Source organism: Phoenix dactylifera, chromosome 2 (assembly GCF_051530095.1).
Source record: "Phoenix dactylifera cultivar Ajwa chromosome 2, Ajwa_hap1_PhDact_Kaust_v1.1, whole genome shotgun sequence".
Taxonomy (NCBI): Eukaryota; Viridiplantae; Streptophyta; class Magnoliopsida; order Arecales; family Arecaceae; genus Phoenix; species Phoenix dactylifera.
The window spans coordinates 27,498,928-27,518,776 of NC_143191.1; the positions used below are offsets into that span (position 1 = coordinate 27,498,928).

At 42.2% G+C, this 19,849-nt stretch overlaps 2 protein-coding genes across 6 annotated transcripts; one reads left to right on the plus strand and one right to left on the minus strand.

Annotated features, from left to right (window-relative positions):
• Positions 1-2,456: 2,456 nt before the first annotated feature.
• LOC103696645 (transcription factor bHLH122-like) lies at positions 2,457-5,504 on the plus strand. The gene is made up of 6 exons (XM_008778330.5): positions 2,457-3,831; positions 4,215-4,558; positions 4,622-4,792; positions 4,887-4,952; positions 5,067-5,135; positions 5,208-5,504. Exons 1-6 carry the CDS (start codon positions 3,195-3,197, stop codon positions 5,280-5,282), a joined length of 1,362 nt encoding a protein of 453 aa, XP_008776552.1. The 5' UTR covers positions 2,457-3,194; the 3' UTR covers positions 5,283-5,504.
• Positions 5,505-9,003: 3,499 nt separating this feature from the next.
• LOC103724074 (glucosamine 6-phosphate N-acetyltransferase-like) lies at positions 9,004-18,236 on the minus strand. Of its 5 annotated transcripts, none has more exons than XR_606762.6 (3): positions 17,657-18,236; positions 15,317-15,415; positions 9,004-9,390 (listed from the first exon to the last, which is right to left on the minus strand). XR_606762.6 is itself a non-coding variant. In XM_008815228.6 (2 exons), exon 1 carries the CDS (start codon positions 18,168-18,170, stop codon positions 17,673-17,675), a length of 498 nt encoding a protein of 165 aa, XP_008813450.1. In that variant the 5' UTR covers positions 18,171-18,234; the 3' UTR covers positions 9,004-9,390; positions 17,657-17,672. The 5 variants fall into 5 exon arrangements, 3 of the variants coding, with proteins under 3 accessions (XP_008813450.1, XP_008813451.1, XP_088571883.1); XR_003383067.4 differs by having other exon boundaries at positions 17,636-18,235; XM_008815228.6 differs by lacking the exon at positions 15,317-15,415 and having other exon boundaries at positions 17,657-18,234.
• Positions 18,237-19,849: the final 1,613 nt, after the last annotated feature.

Consider the following 19,849-nt stretch of genomic DNA (forward strand, 5'->3'; position numbering starts at 1 on the left):
GTTGTAAGCCCTGAACTGTCATTGTCAAAGCCTGCACCTATTGTACAAGTAGATTAAACTGCTTATTGTTCACAAGTGCAGCAGGTTGTACCAGCGATCTGTGTTCCGAGCCCTGCAATGAACCTCGTGAGGCTGGAGCATGGCATTGCGTGGCATGGGATGCACTGCGACTCCTTTGTGACCTAATATTGATGATTTCTCCCTTCGTTCGATGTTGGTATAGCTGGCCCTTCCTCTAGCGTCAATCTGTTACAGTTAAATTCTGAACCGAGGTCGAAGTGCTACTCGGCTTGCTTTGAGGTCGATGAGAATCAAACTAAATAAGGCAAATGAGATCGAGGTGAGGAAGAACTAGTCGCCTTGGAGACCAACCTGCAAGAAGTCCACTTGCGAGAAAGTTTTTGGCGGAGGACCCTCCAATGCCTAAGTCAGAATAATAGAGAAATATTGTGGAAAGAAAAAAATTTGTAGAGAACGAGTCTCCAAAAAAGTGCCCCCCTAAGAATCTTCGGGTCATCCCTTCATATAGGATAGAATACTGATCTATTACCTGATTTGACGCGACGTGCGTTAATTGTAAGATAACAGTCGATTGCTTGTTAACAACGTGAAAACTATCCGACGTGAGCAGCACACGGCGGCAATTGCGCCAATCGTGCATTGACTGTAGTGTCGCCAAACTACTGGTCTTTAGTAGCACTCGTAGAGTGGCACCTCGATTTTCACCAAAATTGTTCATCTCAATTAATATCGAAATCAAAAAGGTCGGTCTAAGCCGAGGTAAAGATGCCTAATATTTTCATCATCTCCCATCTCTTTGATTGTCATTTTTCTTTTCTCCTTTGACGCGTGCGGGATTGTCAGGAATCAAAAGAAACAAGGATGGTTGAAATATATTTTCATCTATATATTTTTATAAGAGAAAATATACCCCCAACAAGAAAAGCATATTCTTGCCGCAGAAAGATCATATCGTTAAAGAAGAAAATAGATTACATGGATACCCAAATAGAATAAAAAATAACGAAAGCAAAGGGCGCATTATTCTTATGACGAGGGAGTCAGGCTGCCTCTTCTCTGCCGCGAAAAGGCGAGGAAAACTGAAGCGGCATTTCGGTAGTTCTTCGGATAAATGGAGGGCATTCTTGAGATTGAGCCAGCTGCCTTTTCGGCGCCGTGGCGAGCCCACATGATGGTAAGGTGGAGATTTCGACGGCAGTCGGGACGGAAAGCGACGGAATCGGGTACTGCGTGAGCGGCGGTCCCGGCGAGGCGTGGCCGCTTCACGGGCGGAGTCAGCATAACGTCGCCGTTAACGGCATCCGATTCGTCGTCAGCCCCGCCGCTACAGCTCGATATACCCCAAGGGGCGGGCCGTCGCGTGGCAAAAAAAAAAAGGTTGCATAAAGGACGGTTAAAGGGCCGGAAAAGTAAATAAAAAGGCCAAACCGAAGCCTTAGGAGCCACTAATCCGAGTTCGGTTGCAAAAATGGCCATCGACCTGCCTAAAATTACGGAATCACCCTTCCACACCAACGCTCACTAAATTATTAAACTACCCTCGATGGACCACCGATAAGGATCGAGAATGATCCTCAAATGCCCAAAAATCTTGTATTCATTATCACAATGACCGTGGGTGGTAGGTGAAATGTAGGTTGATCCATGACCGTCAGATCTTCGTCAGACGATTCTAATTGTCGACGAGGAACTTCTGACAAACCGGCGGTCTACATCCTCGCCTCCAACCCAAGGTGTAAACAATCAGACTTGACATGATACGGAAGATTTGGACGGTCGTGATCGGATGATCGCCCAGGACTGTTACAGCAGGAAAGCGTGGCCCCACGATCCATCTACCGCTGGGCACGTTTTCGGACTTAATTTAAGGAGCGGTGGTCCCCATCCCTATCGCATCATGTTACAGGATTCAAGCACTCGGATCCATCCATTATACGGAATCAGACGGTGTTGAGACTTGCAATCACAGTTTGATTACCCAGCAAACGCATGGGAACACCGACACAGGGTGCAGGTGCATTCACTGGGACGGGAAGAATCTAAGAGCAGTTCGCGGGGCCAATCCGGCTATTCGGATAACGTCAAACCTTGGCCCGATGCCAAAAATAGTTTTTTTTAAAAAAATCTCCCCCCAAGATAGACACATCCTTAGGATGTTCCTTAGGAAATGCAACTTTAACCTTCTTCTCCGACGTGGATGTCCTTTCTAGAACAAACAACCCACGTGAGCGTAATCCACGATGTGGGAACTATTAAGGAAAGAAAGATAGGATACCGGCGCCTCCCGCTCGTGTCGTCTTAGGGGCATTTCGGTCAATTACACGCCTGCGTCTCCGGAAGCGAAGGGATTAGCCATGGAGTGGCATTTCGGGAAGTATCGGAGAGTTGTAGGGGTAGTTTTGTCACTTCGTTGGTATATATTAGCCGATGGGAGCGTTGTGGAGGAGAAGAGGGAATGCTCGCGTCTGCAAGTCTCCTATTGGCGACGCTCTCGCGCTTCTCCTTGTCTCTCTCTTTCGTTCTTGGATATAAAAAGCCGAAAACCACTTCCATGTTTTCGGTTCTTGGAGGAGACGGAGTAGGGAGAAAATAATTAGAAGGGGGAGTTTAGAGAAGAGGACAGGGGAAGGAAGACCGGTCGATTTCTCTGCCGGGTCGTCGGTACTGGCGAGTTGAGTAAGGTAGAGGCTTGGAGGAGGCGGAGGCGAGGCGTGCAAGAAACTGCCTTCTCGGGGTTCTTTTCAGAGGTTTTTGAGAAGATTTCGTGCTTTTTCTTTCTTTGTTTCTGATCGATTTTGGCGTTTGAGGTGGGATAAACGGGCGAATTTGGGTTAAAAATCGAAGCTTGGGAGGTTTGGACATCGGTTTTTGAGAGATATCGGGTTTGTTCGAGCTCGGCTAATGGCGAAGAGGCGGAAGCCTGGGGTTTCAACTGAATTGGAGCTTCTGGTATCGTGTTGATCTGGTTTTGATTCCGATAGCTTGGGTTCGAAGAGCTGCAGGTAGAGATCTCTCGAGAAATCCTCGGAAAATCGAAACTTCGCTTGCTCTCTGAGGGGGACGAGTTCTAGGAGTAGAAGAAGAGGAGAGAAAAGGTTGGAATAGGGGTTTTGCGGTCGGATCTGGTGGAGCAAAGGGGAATAAGAGGAGGAGGAGGAGGAGAGCGAAGAGTGATGTTCGGATCTCCTCCTGCGACGGCGGCGAAGGATCTAAACCTTCCGTACCCTCCTGCAGCGGCGTCTTTCAACCACCAGAAAGAGGAAGCGGATCTCCTCAGCCGCCACCATCAGCAGCAGCAGCAAATGAGCTCCGGCTTGCTCCGGTACCGATCGGCCCCGAGCTCTCTGCTCGGGGAGGTGTGCGAGGACTTCCTCCCGGTGAGGCCCTCCAGCCCCGGAACGGAGATCATGTTCGCCCGGTTCCTGGCGCCGGATCCTCGGGACGAGATCCGAGACAAACCGGCCTCCTCCGCCGCCACGGGCGGCCAGAGGAGCCCCCAGTTCGCTCCGCCACCGCCGCCTGCGGCGGCTTCTGCGGCGATTGAGCACGGCGGGGCGGAGCAGCTCGTGGGCCAGCAGAGCGCCGGTTTCTCCGGTGCTTCCCAGATGCTGTACCACTCGCAGCAACAATTGCCGAGCCACAGCTCGGTCGACAGCTCCTACCGGGTGGTGAGCTCGATGGCTATGGAGGAGGAGCAGATGAAGACCGCCGCCGGCGCCGCTGTTGGCGGCAGCGGCGGGAACTGCTCCAATCTCATCCGGCACAGTAGCTCCCCCGCGGGCCTTTTCTCTCACTTGAATGTAGAAAATGGTACTCTCTCCCCCCTGTTCTTCTCTGTAGAACTGTTGTCTATTTAATGGACCAGCTTTAAAACCGGAGATATATGAAAAAAATTCACATTTATTATATGGAGCCATGCAGACCAAACTGTTCCATAAGACTTAAATTGGGAATTTTTGAAAAGTTTCTGTTTGGGGAATAAGTACGGTAGCAAAAATTTCATCTTGCCTAAAACAACAAATGACGTTAAGACAAGGAGGGCGGAGAAATCTTTTCCAGTTCAGCATTTCTCGTCTCGTTTTGTAGCAGCTACATCTCAGCTAATACAAAAGTTCTCTCTTTTGTTTTTTTTAATGAACTGTTGCTATTGGATTCTTTGAATGAAAGGACGCTAAATTTGTACGGTTTTATAGGCTTTGCGATGATGAGAGGCATGCCGAGTTTCAGGAATGGGAACGACTCCATGGGGGATGGAACAAATCGATTAAAGGGTCAGATAAGCTTTTCTTCGAGGCAAGACTCGTCGGCGGGGCTCATGTCTCAAATCTCTGAGATCGGCAGCGAGGGCATGGGAGGAACTAGCCCTGAAAAGAGCAACTTGGGAGTCGGCAATGGCCGCGGCCGGTGTTACATCCCGGGCTTCCCAGTTGCCACCTGGGATGACTCCCCTCTGCTCTCTGATAACTACTCGGGGCTTAAAAGAGTCAGAGAGGCCGAGGGGAAGATAGTTGCTGGTCTCAACCCATCAGAACCTCAGGTATTTCCTCTCGATGATCACCTCTGTCCTCAAAACCAGCTTCTCTAATTTGCTTGTCGACAGAATGGAGAGATCGGGAACCATGTCTCGGGTCTCACCCATCAGTTTAGCTTGCCAAGGACCTCCTCCGAGCTGGTTGCGATCGAAAAATTTCTGCAGTTCCAGGATGCAGTCCCTTGCAGAATCCGAGCAAAACGGGGTTGCGCCACCCACCCACGTAGCATTGCCGAGAGGGTAATTGCTCTCTTAAGTCTCTTCTCCATTCCCAAGCTTGGTTAGTGAACCCAAGAGCATCGAAATATTATGCTCAACTCATTGATTTTATCAGGTGAGGAGGACTAAAATTAGCGAAAGAATGAGGAAGCTACAAGAGCTAGTTCCTAACATGGATAAGGTAATACCGCTCGTCCAATGAAACAGTTACACTTGATTGAACTATTTCTCAACAAAAAAAAAAAAAAAAAACCGAAATACCATCTGATCCTCTAATTGTTGTTTGGCTTCACAGCAAACCAACACTGCCGACATGTTAGATTTTGCGGTCGTCTACATCAAAGACCTCCAGAAACAAGTTAAGGTATTGAACTTTTGGAGCTGGTTTAATTTCGTCAGTTAACCTCAACTATAATTTATACCTTGTTATTTGAAGACGCTATCGGAGAGCCGCGCCGGCTGCACCTGTTCTGCTAGCAAGCAGAGGCCGAACACAATTCCATCTGTGTGAACTTGATGTATAGAAAGAAAAGATGGTGGAAGAGATCTTGGAACCAGAGATGCCTCAGCGAGGATGAACTTTTTACCACCGGAGGCGAGGCCCCGACGAATTAAGCAGACTAAGAAAGAGGGCAATGTATAGCTATCACTATTAGGAAGTCATATACCTACCCTGTTGTATGTATTTCTACTTTGTTCTATTTAATTAGATCTCATCAACCACTTATGGAAAGCACAAAGGTGTTTGCTATTTTGAGTTCGTGGATGACCAAAGGAAGACATCCGTATTTCTTCCGGAATTTTAGGGTAGATAGAGGCAGAGTTTAAACGGTGAAAGGGAGAGACATCCTTGTCATCTTGCCAAAAATAGCCGCCCACATAGGATGGATGTAATTGCAGCTAACAAAATCAGAAAAAAGAAAATTGTACGGATACAGATATATGGTTCTCCCAAATGAAGTTTGGGAAGCGGGGAGCTATATAAAATGCAATACAGTCAGCAGTACCGTTTGTTTTTCTAGTATTTACTGCTGTCTAAACTCTACACCACATTTTTCCTACTTTTGAAGTCATGAACTAGAACCAATCGTTGGTGCATCGAGTCCGCTTATTAAAACGTCCCTCGGGGCTTCTTAGCTGCTACAATGACTTCCAAAGTACCAGAAGCAAATTAGAGAATTTTGTAAACTTTTCCTAAGGTGAGGATGCTTTTGTTCCACACATCCGTACGTCTCCCTGGTTTTAATTGGGCGGGGAAAGAGGAGAGGATGGGATGGTAAGATTGGGGATAAGGGTAGCTGTATCCAACTCACGGATCACGATTCATTCGAACCTCAAGAAAGGGGCGAAGGGGAAAAAAGAGTTGGCGTCCTCTTCTTCATCCCCTTATTGGAGGAAGTGACGGCCACGTTGCGGCGTGTACCCCTTGATGTCAGTATCGATGCCTACGTGTATCGAGGCCCTTGGATGAGACAGATCCGGTGGTCCTGCCTTGTTTTCCTTGATCGGATGGCTCGAGACCGGAGTCCGTGATGCTAGAAGATGAGACTCCAACTCTCTCTCAAGGGGGTTGGGGGGCGAGGAGGGGCCTCATTCCCAGAAACTGATAGGGACGCATCTTTCACTCCTTGGGCTAGTTTAGCAGCCTCAAAATAAAAAGGTTGGACTCACAGATTTCATCATATCGCACCCATATTATCCTTGTCAAAATAAATTAACTTCCCAAGATAAATTTTTTAGATATATTACCATCAGAAGTAGCAGCTCAATGCATTTGGAGGCCTACACTAAACTCAAAGACCAGCCTCAATGCATAAATAAGAAAATAGGTAATAATTTTTTTTTAGATAAGAGATACGTTCCAATATAGCATTTGAGCCTCACTGCATTTATAGCTATAAAGATAGACAGCATGTGAAGCCTCTAAATGCATTAAGGGCTGGGGCTCGAGTCTTAGACGACCGCCTCAGCCGTCTAAAGTTTGAGCAGGCATTGATTACTGTAATTATTAATATTTTAATATCTAATTATTATATATCAGCTGAGATATTAAAGTAAGCCGATAATTCTAAAAATTTTTGTACTGCTTCCATGTCCTGCGAGGATCAAAATTCCTCCATACATTTTTGGCACTCGGTTTTTAAAAACTTTGGGCTAGATTTTTGTGTGGTGGGGGAGGGATTGATGGTTGCGTGCCACGTCACAAAGATACTAGAGGCCAAGAAAAGGGGGAGAAAGAAGGGCGGTGGAAGAGAGGAACTCTTCGAATGATCACCAAAAAGAAGTAACGAAAGCGTTACCTGTGATGTTTTATTTCAAAAAAGGAAAAAACAAAAGATCCGATGATCAAAATAGATCGGACGGTGGAGAGTCGAAATGGCATTCATCATCGCCCCATCTGACGCAACTGGATAAAGCTCCTGCCGTCGAGATGGTGGGCCCACCGGGTATGACACCTGTAGCAGAGGAGAAGAGGGAAAAAGTTTCACCGCCAGATCCCCATTGGATTTGGTGCCCCTGGTCCTCACGCGAGGGACCACTGGGGGAGGAGGAGCTCCACCGCACCTGTACGCAAAGCAAAACACCCAAGCCAACCACACCCCCCTTTTGGATGTTGACCTTCATTTAAGAACATTGAGTAGCCCCGGAGGAGCTTGGAGTCAATGCCTCTATCTCCTCCTCGGCAGGTTGGTTCACCTTTTCCAGTGGGGAAAGGCTCTTTGAGCTCTAATAAATAGGCAGGGGACCAGCTCCATTTAGAAAGATATAAAGGTTAGAAAGGAGAGAGAGGCCTTCCTCATCATATTTTCTGAGCTCTATTATCTTCGGCAGAGACCATGTCTTTAAGATGGAAAAGCCAATCATAATGAGATGGTGGTGATCATAACAGTTTCTTTGACCTCCTGTGACATTATATATGCATGAACCGCATTTAAGTAACTGTTGTTATCTTGATATTAACCTATCTTAATAGCCACTATATTATCACTGGATTGAAAACGCCCCTGAACCATTCATTGATCAAAATAATAAATTTTAATTCAAACATCTGTGATAGTTTAAAAATTATATCTGATTGTGTGAAGAGTGATGTAATCACATAGACCGATTATATCATCCTTAATGTCCAGTGTTTCCTGTTACAGCAGTTGATAGCAGACATCATCCTCTTGTTATTCTCAAAAAATATTTCCTTGAGAGAATAAAAGGAGGAAGGAAGCCTGATTGAACTATGAGAACACGTTTATGCATATATATATATATAGCCCGGTTGCTCGAAGGTAAGCATGTTTCACACAAGCAGTTTTAACTTCTCAATACACATTTATAACTTTCTTCAAGAATAAAAATAAATAAATACAATTTATGCAGTTCTCAACCATTTTGATGAGAGATTGATTGAATGCTGTCAGAACAAGAGTCTATATGATTCTAGTATTGTATAAGTCTAAATGCAGTGCACCTTAAACAATTGATAGGCCCCCACCACAATCTGGACTTATCCCCCGTCAGCCGAAACCTAGAAAGCATCCATGTACACTGACCCAAACTAGAGCCATGACACAAATATCCAATAGGCAGGTACCCACAATCCCACCAATGTAAGATATTGAACAAATGAGCTTGTGAGTTCCCATTGCAAGTCAACTGAAGGAAGTTATGTACATCACTATCATATATTTGATAGATTAGTATTTCGAGTTTTTTAAAGATTGAAGATCAAAGTCCAAGGAAATGATTTGGGAAAGGTACAAAGAGTTAGCAGGTTCACAAATTTGAACATTGATGAGTACGTGCGCTGAAAAGTCAAACCAGCCAATGGCGTGTCCTACTACCCAATCTTGATTATTTCAAGAAGAACAGACAGAAAGGAACAGTGGGTATTTCGGAAGAACGCAGTTTAATCAGAATCCAGTATTGGTTGATGAGCGTACAGCCATCTCGACAAAATCAAAGAGCTTCCAAAATGTAGAACAGAGTCCAAGGAACTTCAAACCAACATTGAGCATTTGAAGTAAAAGCTTTTCTATAAACATTAGTTCTGAAGAAAGATCTCAAGATTGACTGTAGAATTTGCAAATAAATGAAAAGGTGAGAATTTAAGATCAGGTTGGATTTCTCTGGAAAGAAAAGAAAGGAATCTCAAAAGAGCTCTGTACATCCAGATATCATAGTTCTTTTGCATATATATATATATATATATATATAACTGCTAAAGTGAGAACTAGGAATGTCTTATAAGGCAAGAAGAAAATTAATAAGCAAGAATATAATGGGTAACAGGGTCTTCTGGTTCGAGAGTGGCACTTTCCTTCCACAACAGGCAAGAGCCATGAGTGGCCTGGGACCAGAAATACCCAGAACAGAAAGCTACACCAAGTGGTGAGCAGCCTTTATCTGATGTCCAATCCATTAATGGAAGCATATAATGATCTAATTGAAACAACACATGCAATATTTCGAAAAGCAATAGGATTCCCATCCTAAATGAGTTCTGCTGTGCATGGAATAAGCTTCACAAGTGCGCATTGCCAACCACGATAACTCGTGGCATCCACGCCAGCATCAACTTTCACTTGTGCTAGCAAAAATTGGATATCATCCAGCAGTAGCATCAGCTGCATCAGATAAAGAGCATCGGATTCAGAAGAGTGAAGAAAGTTTGCAGAAAGTAACAAATTTTGAAGATAAATGAGCGTTTGAATATAACATTATACTCTAGATTTTTTTGTTTATGATCAACTATTGTAGTTAGGACTTGAAAATAACAAAAGAAAATGAAATCTGGCAATATAAATTTTTGATGTGGATGCATTGCCAGAGTCAGTTACAGTGTTCTATTCTGCAATGACTACAAGATGATGATGCTTGGGACCATGCTTGAAATTTTTCAAGCTCGGTAATCAGTAGGAATACTGACGAACAGGTTTTAGAAAGGGAGTCTGTGAACTGTGATTGACGAAATGCTTTTGCAGGCTAACCGGTTCCAGGCACTCTGGGTATCTATTGAGACCTGAGCAGTATGGAGATGCAAATAAAGTTATAAAGTTGAGGAAATTTGTTAACTTGTCCTAAATACTTTAAATTAGTATATTTTTTGCTTTCAAGGCTAGCTCAGAAAATGAGGTGCAAGCCAGCAGTCACAGCTCTGGTAGACAGAACTAGCCAATCATGTATTTTGACATGTGCAAGAGAGTGAAATATATTATAAAAAACTATAAGGATTGCCCAAGCAAATTGCACGAGAGACAAAAACTAAGAGCCACAAGGACAACTACCGAGTCGGTTACAGTGACTCTCAACTAAAGGACAGGACTCAAAAGAACCAGGTGAATTCTTGCCAAAACCCAACTGGAAGACCACTAATATTAACCTCAGCCTAAAGATGGCAGTACAACATTCTCTTCCCCTCTTTCCCTTGCTTGCATCCATTTGGGCATTGCAATGGAACAGTTCGATAGTTTTGTGCAGATTGATGACTTGCACCTAAAATTCTTTGGTTCTTTTTTAAGTACTGAATACTTAACACTCCTTGAGGAAATCATTTTACCATAAATATCCACAAGATTGTTGAATGTCTGATTGTCCAGCTTCTGCCAGTTCGACATGTCTTTGATTCCGCATGTGTTATTTTTGTATAAAGGACCATACACAACTTGTTTTGAAAGATTTTTCCCCTTTTTTGCTCCTTGTAAAATATTTATTCGCCAGCCAGTAGCCTTTTCCTGTTTCATGAAAAATGAGAAACCGTCAGTCTACTGTTCTCCACATTTTTTCAGGTACCCTGAAGCAGTTCCAAGTCTTTCTCTTACATGGCCAACTTGCACCATCATCAAAATATTACTATGCAGCACCTTTAACACCACAAGCCCTATGCTCTGTTTTGTCCTCACTTCCTAAATCCTTCTACCTCACCTCAAACTTTGTCATCTTTAAGACTATATTAGGGCACTATAACGAATCTTTTTCTAGTAGCCAACCACCATTGCATCTGTATCATCCAATCTGTATGCAATCAGAGACAAAGCATGGGAAACATATATACAATTATTTATCACTCCTCAAGTACATATTCTTACCTTTTCATCCTCGAACTAATTGCAGTTTTTAATACTTGAACATCAATCAGTATCTGTTCATGCATTTATGGAAATGATGTAAGCAACTTATCCTTAGGTTTAGCACCTAAAGCTTGCCTATCACCATTCACTCCATCAGTTGTCCTCCAAAGAAAACAATAATCAACAGAATTTTGCCAAGTACAGTGCAGAGGTCCATGTTTCATATCCTCAGCTAATCCCAGACCTCACCAGATGGAGGCCATCTTTCCTTGAAACATACTTTAATCCAAAGGTGCGTAGCCTTCCTCCACTTTATTTCCTCCCATAATTATGATTTTTATTTTCAGTATTTCCCTGTGACCCCTTTGCATTCTTGATCTATGAAAAAAGATACAAATGCAAATCTCATCGATTAGGCTATCCTTCACAAAAACTCTTATCGCATCATCACCACCTTGCACTCGAATATATTAATTATGGCTAAACAGGCCAAATTGATCTGATCTAGCTTCAACTTTCAATGGAAAATTCAGTATCCAAGCAGGAAGATATCAACCTTATAAATAAGAAATTCAACATCAGTTTCAAACTATCATTAGTTCTTCATCAAAAGTTCTTATTGTATCATCACCACCTTTCACTTGAATAGATTAATTATGGCATCAAACAGGCCAAATTGATCTGATTTAGTTTCAACTTTCAATGGAAAATCCAGTATCTAAGCAGGAAGATATCAACCTTGTAAATCAGAATTTTAACATCAGTTTCAAACTATCGTTAATTATCCCAATACTTACAGAAATATTTTAGTCCAAGTTAAGTTTGTCCAGAGACGAACAAAAGCAATAAATTTTGGTGTTTGATGAGTAATTTCCCTTAGACTATCTTGCCATCATCAAACTGCAAATGATTAACGATCATCAGAATCTTTCATAAACTGCAAATGTTGGTAGAGCACCTTCTCTACCAACATTAAAACAAGAAAGGTCAGTATGGATAATGATCATCTGACTCTTTTATAAACATTCAAGCAAGTAGAGCCACTATATGAATAAAAACAAGAGGGAAGGATGAATATCCTTGTCCAAGGTCCCCTGGATAACATCAAGAAATAGTGTTATTGATCAGTACAGGTAACTGAGCAGACCTGAAATTTAATAGACAGTATTTTGGATTTTCCTTATTGCAATGTCACCTGAAATATCCTAGCATCTAGCATAAGCTCTTCTAGTAACAGGTTTACACAACAACCAGAATTCTTTAACCTCTATATAAACTTAAGCATTTGACTATGGTAAGAAACCCACCAAAGAAATCAGCCAGCAAATTAGCAAGAAATGTAAAGAACCACTTGCAAAGGCTGTTAGAACTGAGAAAATATAATATTAGGGCCAGAAATGGTCATAGGTCAACCTAATTCGTCCTCCGCTTTGGGTGTAGCCCCAAGTTCCTATTGGGCTTGGACTTGTAATCCGAAGCTTGAATGACTTTATGCCGGGCCAAGCAACTGTTAGCCTGGCTACAAGCCCAAGCCCAAAGCCTAAGAATTAACAAGCAGATATGCACATCAATTAATCTATTTATATCATATCACTTTTTTATTGGATTAATCCTAGCCATTCATCAACTTTGATGAACTGCTAATATTTATCCAAATCCAAACAAATCTAATGCTGAAGTGGAGGCAGGTTCCCTCCCATATCCCTCTCTCCCCCCATCTCCCCCAAGTTGAAGGTGTATTCCCATCATAATCTCATGTTACAACCTAGGACCACACCTAAAAATGCTAGTTGGAAGGTGTTTGGGTTCTTTGGCCCTGTATAAGTACCCAAGATTTACCCAGTGCATAGCCAGTTATGAGACTAAATACATGCCCGTATGGGTCCTTACATACTCCCCCCATTTAAGCGATAACGTCCTCGCCAGGCTAAGAGTCCAAATCTATTCAAATCTAATCACAAGCACCATAATCAGCCTGTGGCCAGCCTCCATAAATCTGTGCTATAGTGTCCCCTAGTTTATATAGGCCATGGACCGGATCCGCTTTAATACTATTTATCACAACCTAAGATCTCATCCAAAAAAGATAGCCAGAAGGATTATTGATACTCTTTGGTCCAGTATCTACCTAGTGTATAGCCGGTGACTAAATACACACCCATATGGGTCCTCATATTTTCTCCCCTCATTCTCCACTCCTCTGTCTTCCTCATAGCCCCTTCTTACTACACTACCTCTTTACCCACCGCCAACCTGGTACCGGGACCCGTACCGGTCGGCGCCCGATATGGTTTGGTACTGATTCGGTGTTGAAAGGATATCCTTGTTTTCTTGGGGCTTTAAGCTTAATTCTTTTAAGGGTAGATAAAATCTCCTTCTAGTTCAAGCTCATTTGTGCTTCAGACCAGACTTGGGCCCTAATTGGGATCATATCTGACACCAAGAGAAATTTTCAACCTTAGGCCTAGCCCAAAGCCCAAAAATATGGGTTAGATTTGAGCAAGGCCCAAGTTGGCCCCATCCCTTTCCAAAACTACTGATAATTTACTCCCTTAAGCAAGGTGGCCAATATTTTAATTATTTTAAATAGTAAGGTTTTGAAAATATCCAAAAAGAATAAAACAAAGTACAATGTTTTACTGGTATTGTATTTTTCCCCTTAAATGCAGTTTTCAGCTAACATTCTTTAACATAGAGAGGAAAAGGGAAAAGGTAGACAAACAAGTTTTGAGTTTTATAATAAAAGAAATGGAAAAATGGAGCACATGCATCTCCCGAAAATAAGAAGTTTTTTTATTCTCAAGACTTCCCTATGGACCCTAATATAAGACTACAAAAACCTTTTAAAAGGCAAAAACCAATAAAATAAAATCTTAAAATCAAATCACCCTGTTCTAGCTACTAGCTCTAGAGCTTATGCGGTGAGAAGAGAGGCAAACGAACGGGGCCTGCAAGTATGATAAAGCCACCATCCACCATCACTCTTCACTTCTCTCCTCTTCCCTATTGGTTCGCCCAAGAAAAAGATAGGAAAAGAAGGCCCCATGACTTATTATTGTCCATAGGATAATAAGAACTTTAGTTGCCACGTCATACATTAATCTAAACCAGCCAATCTAGAGATCAGACCATCTAATCTCCATGGTGCAAGTAGAATAAGAACTCAAACTAAATTAAAAGCCTAATCAGCTTAAATTTAGAGCAAACATCAGCATTTAAGAGCTCAATAATCAGCTCAAGTTACCACATGACTAAGCTCATGCATCCAATTTGAATTTGAATTTCAATAAACTCCAGCATATCCTTACATGAGGAGGCTAGTCTTGAATCTCCCAAGAAGCATAAGCATTACTGCAAAAAGAAAAAGAAATCCCTTTGCTTCTATCACTTAAGGCAGCGTAACCCCATGTTTCTAAACTTAGTTTGACTAACCACTTGATTGCTCTTACCACCAGGAATAGTCACAAAATGAATGGTAGATTACAGGATGGCTAGTTATATATCTTAAAAGAAAAATTATCCATTATCTTGGACTCTCTACAAATTGAAAAGAATGGACTAGATAATAATTAATAAAACCTCGAAAAGGATCCCAAAAAACAGAATACGACTCTCAAGGCGCTGTTAACTCTCAGAGTCCGTCGCTATTTTCAGAAGTAAGATGCCAACATATGGAACTGGGGGCACTAAAGTTAACTGAATCCTCTTGTAGTCCATCAGTTTTGACTGCATACTCTTTCCTTTCTTCTCCCTCTTTGGCGGAAAGCACGGTCCAAGAGAAACTTCAACCTTCAGAGCTTTATCCGCTATCGAGACCGTTTTCTTTCCTCACTCTCCAGGTGAGATATCCGATTTTCTTCTTTTCCCATGAACTCTAATATCCGTCTCATGTGCATCGAATATGATATCACCATAAATCGAATGGGGTTGATGAGTTATAGGGAGAAAGCAATCAGAAATAATTACAAGAAAAAATCCTCCATATGGGCACCAAAGGGTTAAATCAGCTATCTCAGGATTGAACTAGATATTTTAAATGGCTTCTCAGAGGAGCTTAATAGATAGACATCAACCGAATTTTCTACTGGATCTGCCTCACAAAATGTCTAACTTACCAAAAAAGGAAAAAGAAAACAAAACAAAAGGAACTACGACCAAATTTCTTTCTAAAATAGCATTTATAAAAGCAATGAAACACTTTATAAGCTCCCCAACCCTAGATTAAAAAAGCAGACTTATAAATAGTTAACCAATAGCCTCCCTGCATATTTGGGCTCCTTCTTAAAAGGTTTTGTTTTTTTATGGGAGGATGTATATAATATTTATAGAAACCTAATGAAATACCTCTGACTATTATTACACTGATCATAAACCAAACTAATACATGTTGACTTGCATAACTAAACTTTTGAATTGTATATAAAGGAAATTTTATATAAGATTTAATTAGATATATATCCATTCCTATGCATCAAATTGATACCTTCCAACATCGGTACATCACAATGTGTTCCAGTGCTCTGTCTGGCACGATACCACTTTTTTGGCAATAAACAATAAATTCCATGAAAATTCCCTTTCCCTGCAAGTGACCACTAAATTATATAAAGGAAAATCTAAATTCAGATTCAAATTAGATTTATATCTATCTCCTAGCATCAAGATGATATCCAGTACTAGAAATAGGAAATAAACAATATTTTCACCATACACAACACTCTAAACCTTGTTCAAAAATGTTAGTTTAAGAGTACCAAAAGCTAATATAGCCCCCATTTTATAGCTTCAATCTTTTATATTGCAAATGTGATAAAAATAAACTCCTTAAAAGTTAAATATTAGATTTTTGAAACAAAGATATGACAGGTGATGTCTTCCTTAGAAAGCACGAGTATGAGAGATGAATTTAACATTGATAAAGATTGATGAATTTCTGCAGCTTATTTCCAAACCAGGGAACAAGAAGAAATAATGAAGAGCATGAAATCGATCTTAACTATTGAACACTCGATTGATAATACACAAATTGTTCATCCACAATTGTAAGGCCAAAAATTCAACAACCAATTTAGTCACGGTGTAAAAAGACATGTGATGTATATATAAGCATTCAATTACCGGGAACAATCTTCTCATCCTCCACATGACTTGATACAAACCTTTCCTTTTATTGATCATCAGCCTACATTGCCACATGTCAATGACAATCCCTACCAACTTATCATCTCAATCTTTCCATTCTGCATGCTGACTATGCAAAGCATTCCATGTTGTGAGTGCACTCTAAGTTTTGGGGTTGTCTGACTGTATCAAGCTTGAAGTCAATGCTTTCCTTGTGGTCAACATTTTTGCAGCAGACAAAATCAATTAATCTTTATTTTAAAAAAAAACTCCACATTTTGATATATTTAAACCATATAAAAAATCATCGTTTCAAGTGCAGATGATGGCAGGCCAGTACCAGAACTTGCCATTAAACCGACACCAGATCTCGGGACAGCTGCTTAATATCAAGCAGTGATGGCCCAGATTGACCGGTGCCATTCAGCATGGTATATCTTGGTACGGAGCCAAAAGGATTCCCAAGTCATTTGTCTTCCCTTTTTTTCTAGAGCACAGCACACCCCACTTCAGAGAAAATTGTAAAGAATGTCGATAGTGCCTCAATCTGTGACACCAAATATCTTGTGACATTCTCCACAGACTGTTTCTCTTAACTTGACAAATATAATCCCCTTTTTTGGCCACTCTGTAAATGTAGGATTCTTGTCTAAATTGATAGTTTATGTTGGATTAAAGCTACAATTTAATTTAACTAAGCAATCTCTACTGTCTTCCCCTAGCTCATCCAAGTCTACCAATAATAAAAAATTCTAACAAATCAACGGCAAAAAGAAACCTTAAATTTAGTTGACAAACCTCTCAAACCATAGTCTGCCGTATCGGTCTATACGGGCCGGTACGTACCGGTCCGGCCTGGAATTGGTATCAGATCAGTGTGAAATCCAGTACCAGTAGCTTATCGTTGGAGAACCGGTATGTAACCAGTACGAACCGGTATGGAACCGATATGAGACCGGTATGGAACCAGTACGGACCAATATGAAAACGGTATATACCGGTACGGAACCAGTATGAGACCGGTACGTACCGATCCGGGCCGCCACCGGTACGGACCGGTATGAGACCGGTACGTACCGATCCGGGCCGCCACCGGTACCGACCGGTACGGACCGGTACGAGACCGGTAGGTACCAGTTCGGGCCGCCACCGGTACGCCGACCGTTACTGGTACGGCGGACCTGGTCTCAAACTGTATTTACCTAGTGAACCAAAACGTAAATAAATGAGTGCTGATGCATCAACAGATCCATGGTACCACCAACCAAGCCATGGCTTGACTCAATGGTGGGTAACATTGTTTTCTTTGGGGGAGGTCATGCAATTGAGGTGCATTATGTGTGATTTATCAATCCCAATTTGAACCAGCAGGCTTGTCTCTTAATGTATTTATCACACGGAAAAAAGAAACCACTGGCACCATCAAATGTCATGTTCTTGAGACAAATCACGGATAGATTAACTGTCTCCCTACTAAAAAATATAGATTTGGAAGTAGCCCTTGTTTTAAAAAGACCCTTCGGTTTGGCCCGTATTGAATGAAATCACACAACCATTGATACATATCGTTACGTCGTATGATCCAAAAAATTTAGAATCGGAGAAACAAATCCATCAATTGGAGAAGAAAATAAACAAGAAAGAAACCAAATTTTTGCCAATCCACCAACGTACAACTTACGAGGAAATGAAAGAAGCTAACCCTAGGTTCCCCCGGATCAAAAGTAGAGCGTCATCTGGACGCTCTTCTCCGTGAAGCCGCACTTCTCGTAGAACGCCTTCCGATCCCGCTCGCAGTCGAGGATCACCTTGTAGCACCCGGCACCCTTGGCGTGCTCCACGAGGTACCGGACCACCCGCTGGCCCAGTCGGCGGCCGCGGGCGGCGGCATCGACGACGACGTCCTCGATGTGGCCGACCTTGCCGCAGCCCCTGAGGAACTTCCTCTCGATGAAGACGCTGCCGGTGGCGACGATCCGGCCGGTGCGGCGGTCCTCAACGACGCAGATGACGTGGTCGTCGCCGAGAGCGGCGAGGTCGGCGAAGCGGGCGCGGAAATCAGCGTCTGAGAGAGAGGGGCAGTGGCTGAGCTGGGCTAGGAGCTCGACAAAGCCCTTGGATTTGTCAGAGATCTCCAGCCGCCGGATAGGGAGGAGATCGTCGTCTCCTCCACCGCCCTCGGCCTCCGGGCCCTGTCTGCTCTCGCAGCTCTCCATTCTCCCTCCGCTGCTTTTGGCGTTCAGAGTAACAAAAACCGCCTTCAAGCCCTTGCGAGCAAGTCATACTTCCAGACGGATGGTGGAGTGACGCTCACGCTCTTTCTCACGGAGCGGCGGCAGCTGTTGGATTCGGTTCGAACCCGAAGCAGGATATTATTTCAAAGATCGGACCGTCAAGGGATCGGTTTCTGATCTGTCCGAGTCCAGATCGGGTCATGACCAGAACCGCTTGGAAAATTTAGATTTTATAACATCACGTTAGATGATTTTGATTTTTTACTTTGCAACCATCGTCATTAAGCTTGTTAGTCTCTTTTTTTGACTTGCATATTATTGATGCCAAAGTCCTCTCCAGTGAAGATGGAGGCCCAAAGAGCAACAGCGAATCTATATACATAAAAGAAAAGAAGCTCGTCGGATTGGTTCCGATCAGATTCTCCGATGCCTAAGTTAGAGAATGCTTTGTAATAGCAGCAAGAAAGGGAAATGTAAGAGTCATCTAGAAAATTTGATTTACCTACTCAGTGCCTTGGGCTATTGAATAGGCAGGTTTGGATAGTTCACCCTAGATAGATATGCTTGAGTAGCTTAATCTGGATAGCTCGGCTTAAATAGCTCGGTGTAGGTAACTTGGCCTGAATAGCCCAGCTTGGATAGCTCGACTTAGTAGCTCATCAACCTGCAAGAAATTATCTCATCAATATGTAAGAGATTAGCTCATGGACCTACAAGAAAGAAGAGTAGAATGGCGATATTAACATATGGATGAGCTGCGAGATCTTGTCCTTTTAGGGTCTCTTGGTTCTATTCATATAAAAAAGAAGCAATTTTCTATTATCATTCGAGGAAAAAATCAAGAGATGGGCCATAACAATCCTTCCTAATGAGCCATAATCATCCTTCCTTATTTGAATACTTTTAATAATAGATCCTCTTAAATATTCTTAAGATTCAAATCTGTTTAAAATTGGTCTGTTGCACCTGCCACATGGCGGCTTATGTTGATTTTAGGCCATATCCCTAATATTATATTTTTATTAAACTTTTCTGCTTTTAAAAGACCGGATACCCAACCCTTTTATTCTTTTAGCCACTTGATCTAGAATTGAATAGTCATGGTTTCATCTTAGAAAGAGTTAAAAGCATATCTTTTTGTTTTCTTTCTTTTGTTTTATTTTTATATGTTTTATTTTCCGTACCTTTCTTTAAGCGCGTTCCATTCGTCTAATTTTCTTATTTTGGATAGCAAAGAAGGAAAGTAAGTTGAGTGATTATGATAAAATAGAAAGGGGCAAAACATGAGGATGGTGATGGAAGAAAGTATATGAATGTTGGGCTCAATAAATGATGATGGACGAAGTTAAACAAATGAAAAGAGAGAGAAGCATGTGAGTAGGGAGAGCAACAATGAAAGGATGAAGTAAAACGAAAATGTAGGTTGGGGTGAAGATGAATTGGGCAAATAGAGATGGTGGGAGAGGAACTAAGGGTGGAGGAAGACAAGGTGTCCTGATAAGATGATGTTGAAGACGGGCTAAGGGGAAGAAATAGGGTGAGGGAGGAAAATATAGAGCTGATGTTGAGATGTGCAGTATATAGACAATCATGAGTAATGCAGCTACAATTGGATCAATTGTTGGTGATATTGGATAGGCAAAATTGATTGGACAAGCAAA

Excerpts from the sequence above, each read along its gene's own strand:
- LOC103696645 (XM_008778330.5), top strand. The coding sequence starts at position 3,195 with ATGTTCGGATCTCCTCCTGCGACGGCGGCGAAGGATCTAAACCTTCCG. Across the intron at positions 3,832-4,214 it reads TCACTTGAATGTAGAAAATG|GCTTTGCGATGATGAGAGGC; the intron begins GTACTCTCTCCC and ends ACGGTTTTATAG. Across the intron at positions 4,559-4,621 it reads TCAACCCATCAGAACCTCAG|AATGGAGAGATCGGGAACCA; the intron begins GTATTTCCTCTC and ends GCTTGTCGACAG.
- LOC103724074 (XM_008815228.6), bottom strand. The coding sequence starts at position 18,170 with ATGGAGAGCTGCGAGAGCAGACAGGGCCCGGAGGCCGAGGGCGGTGGA.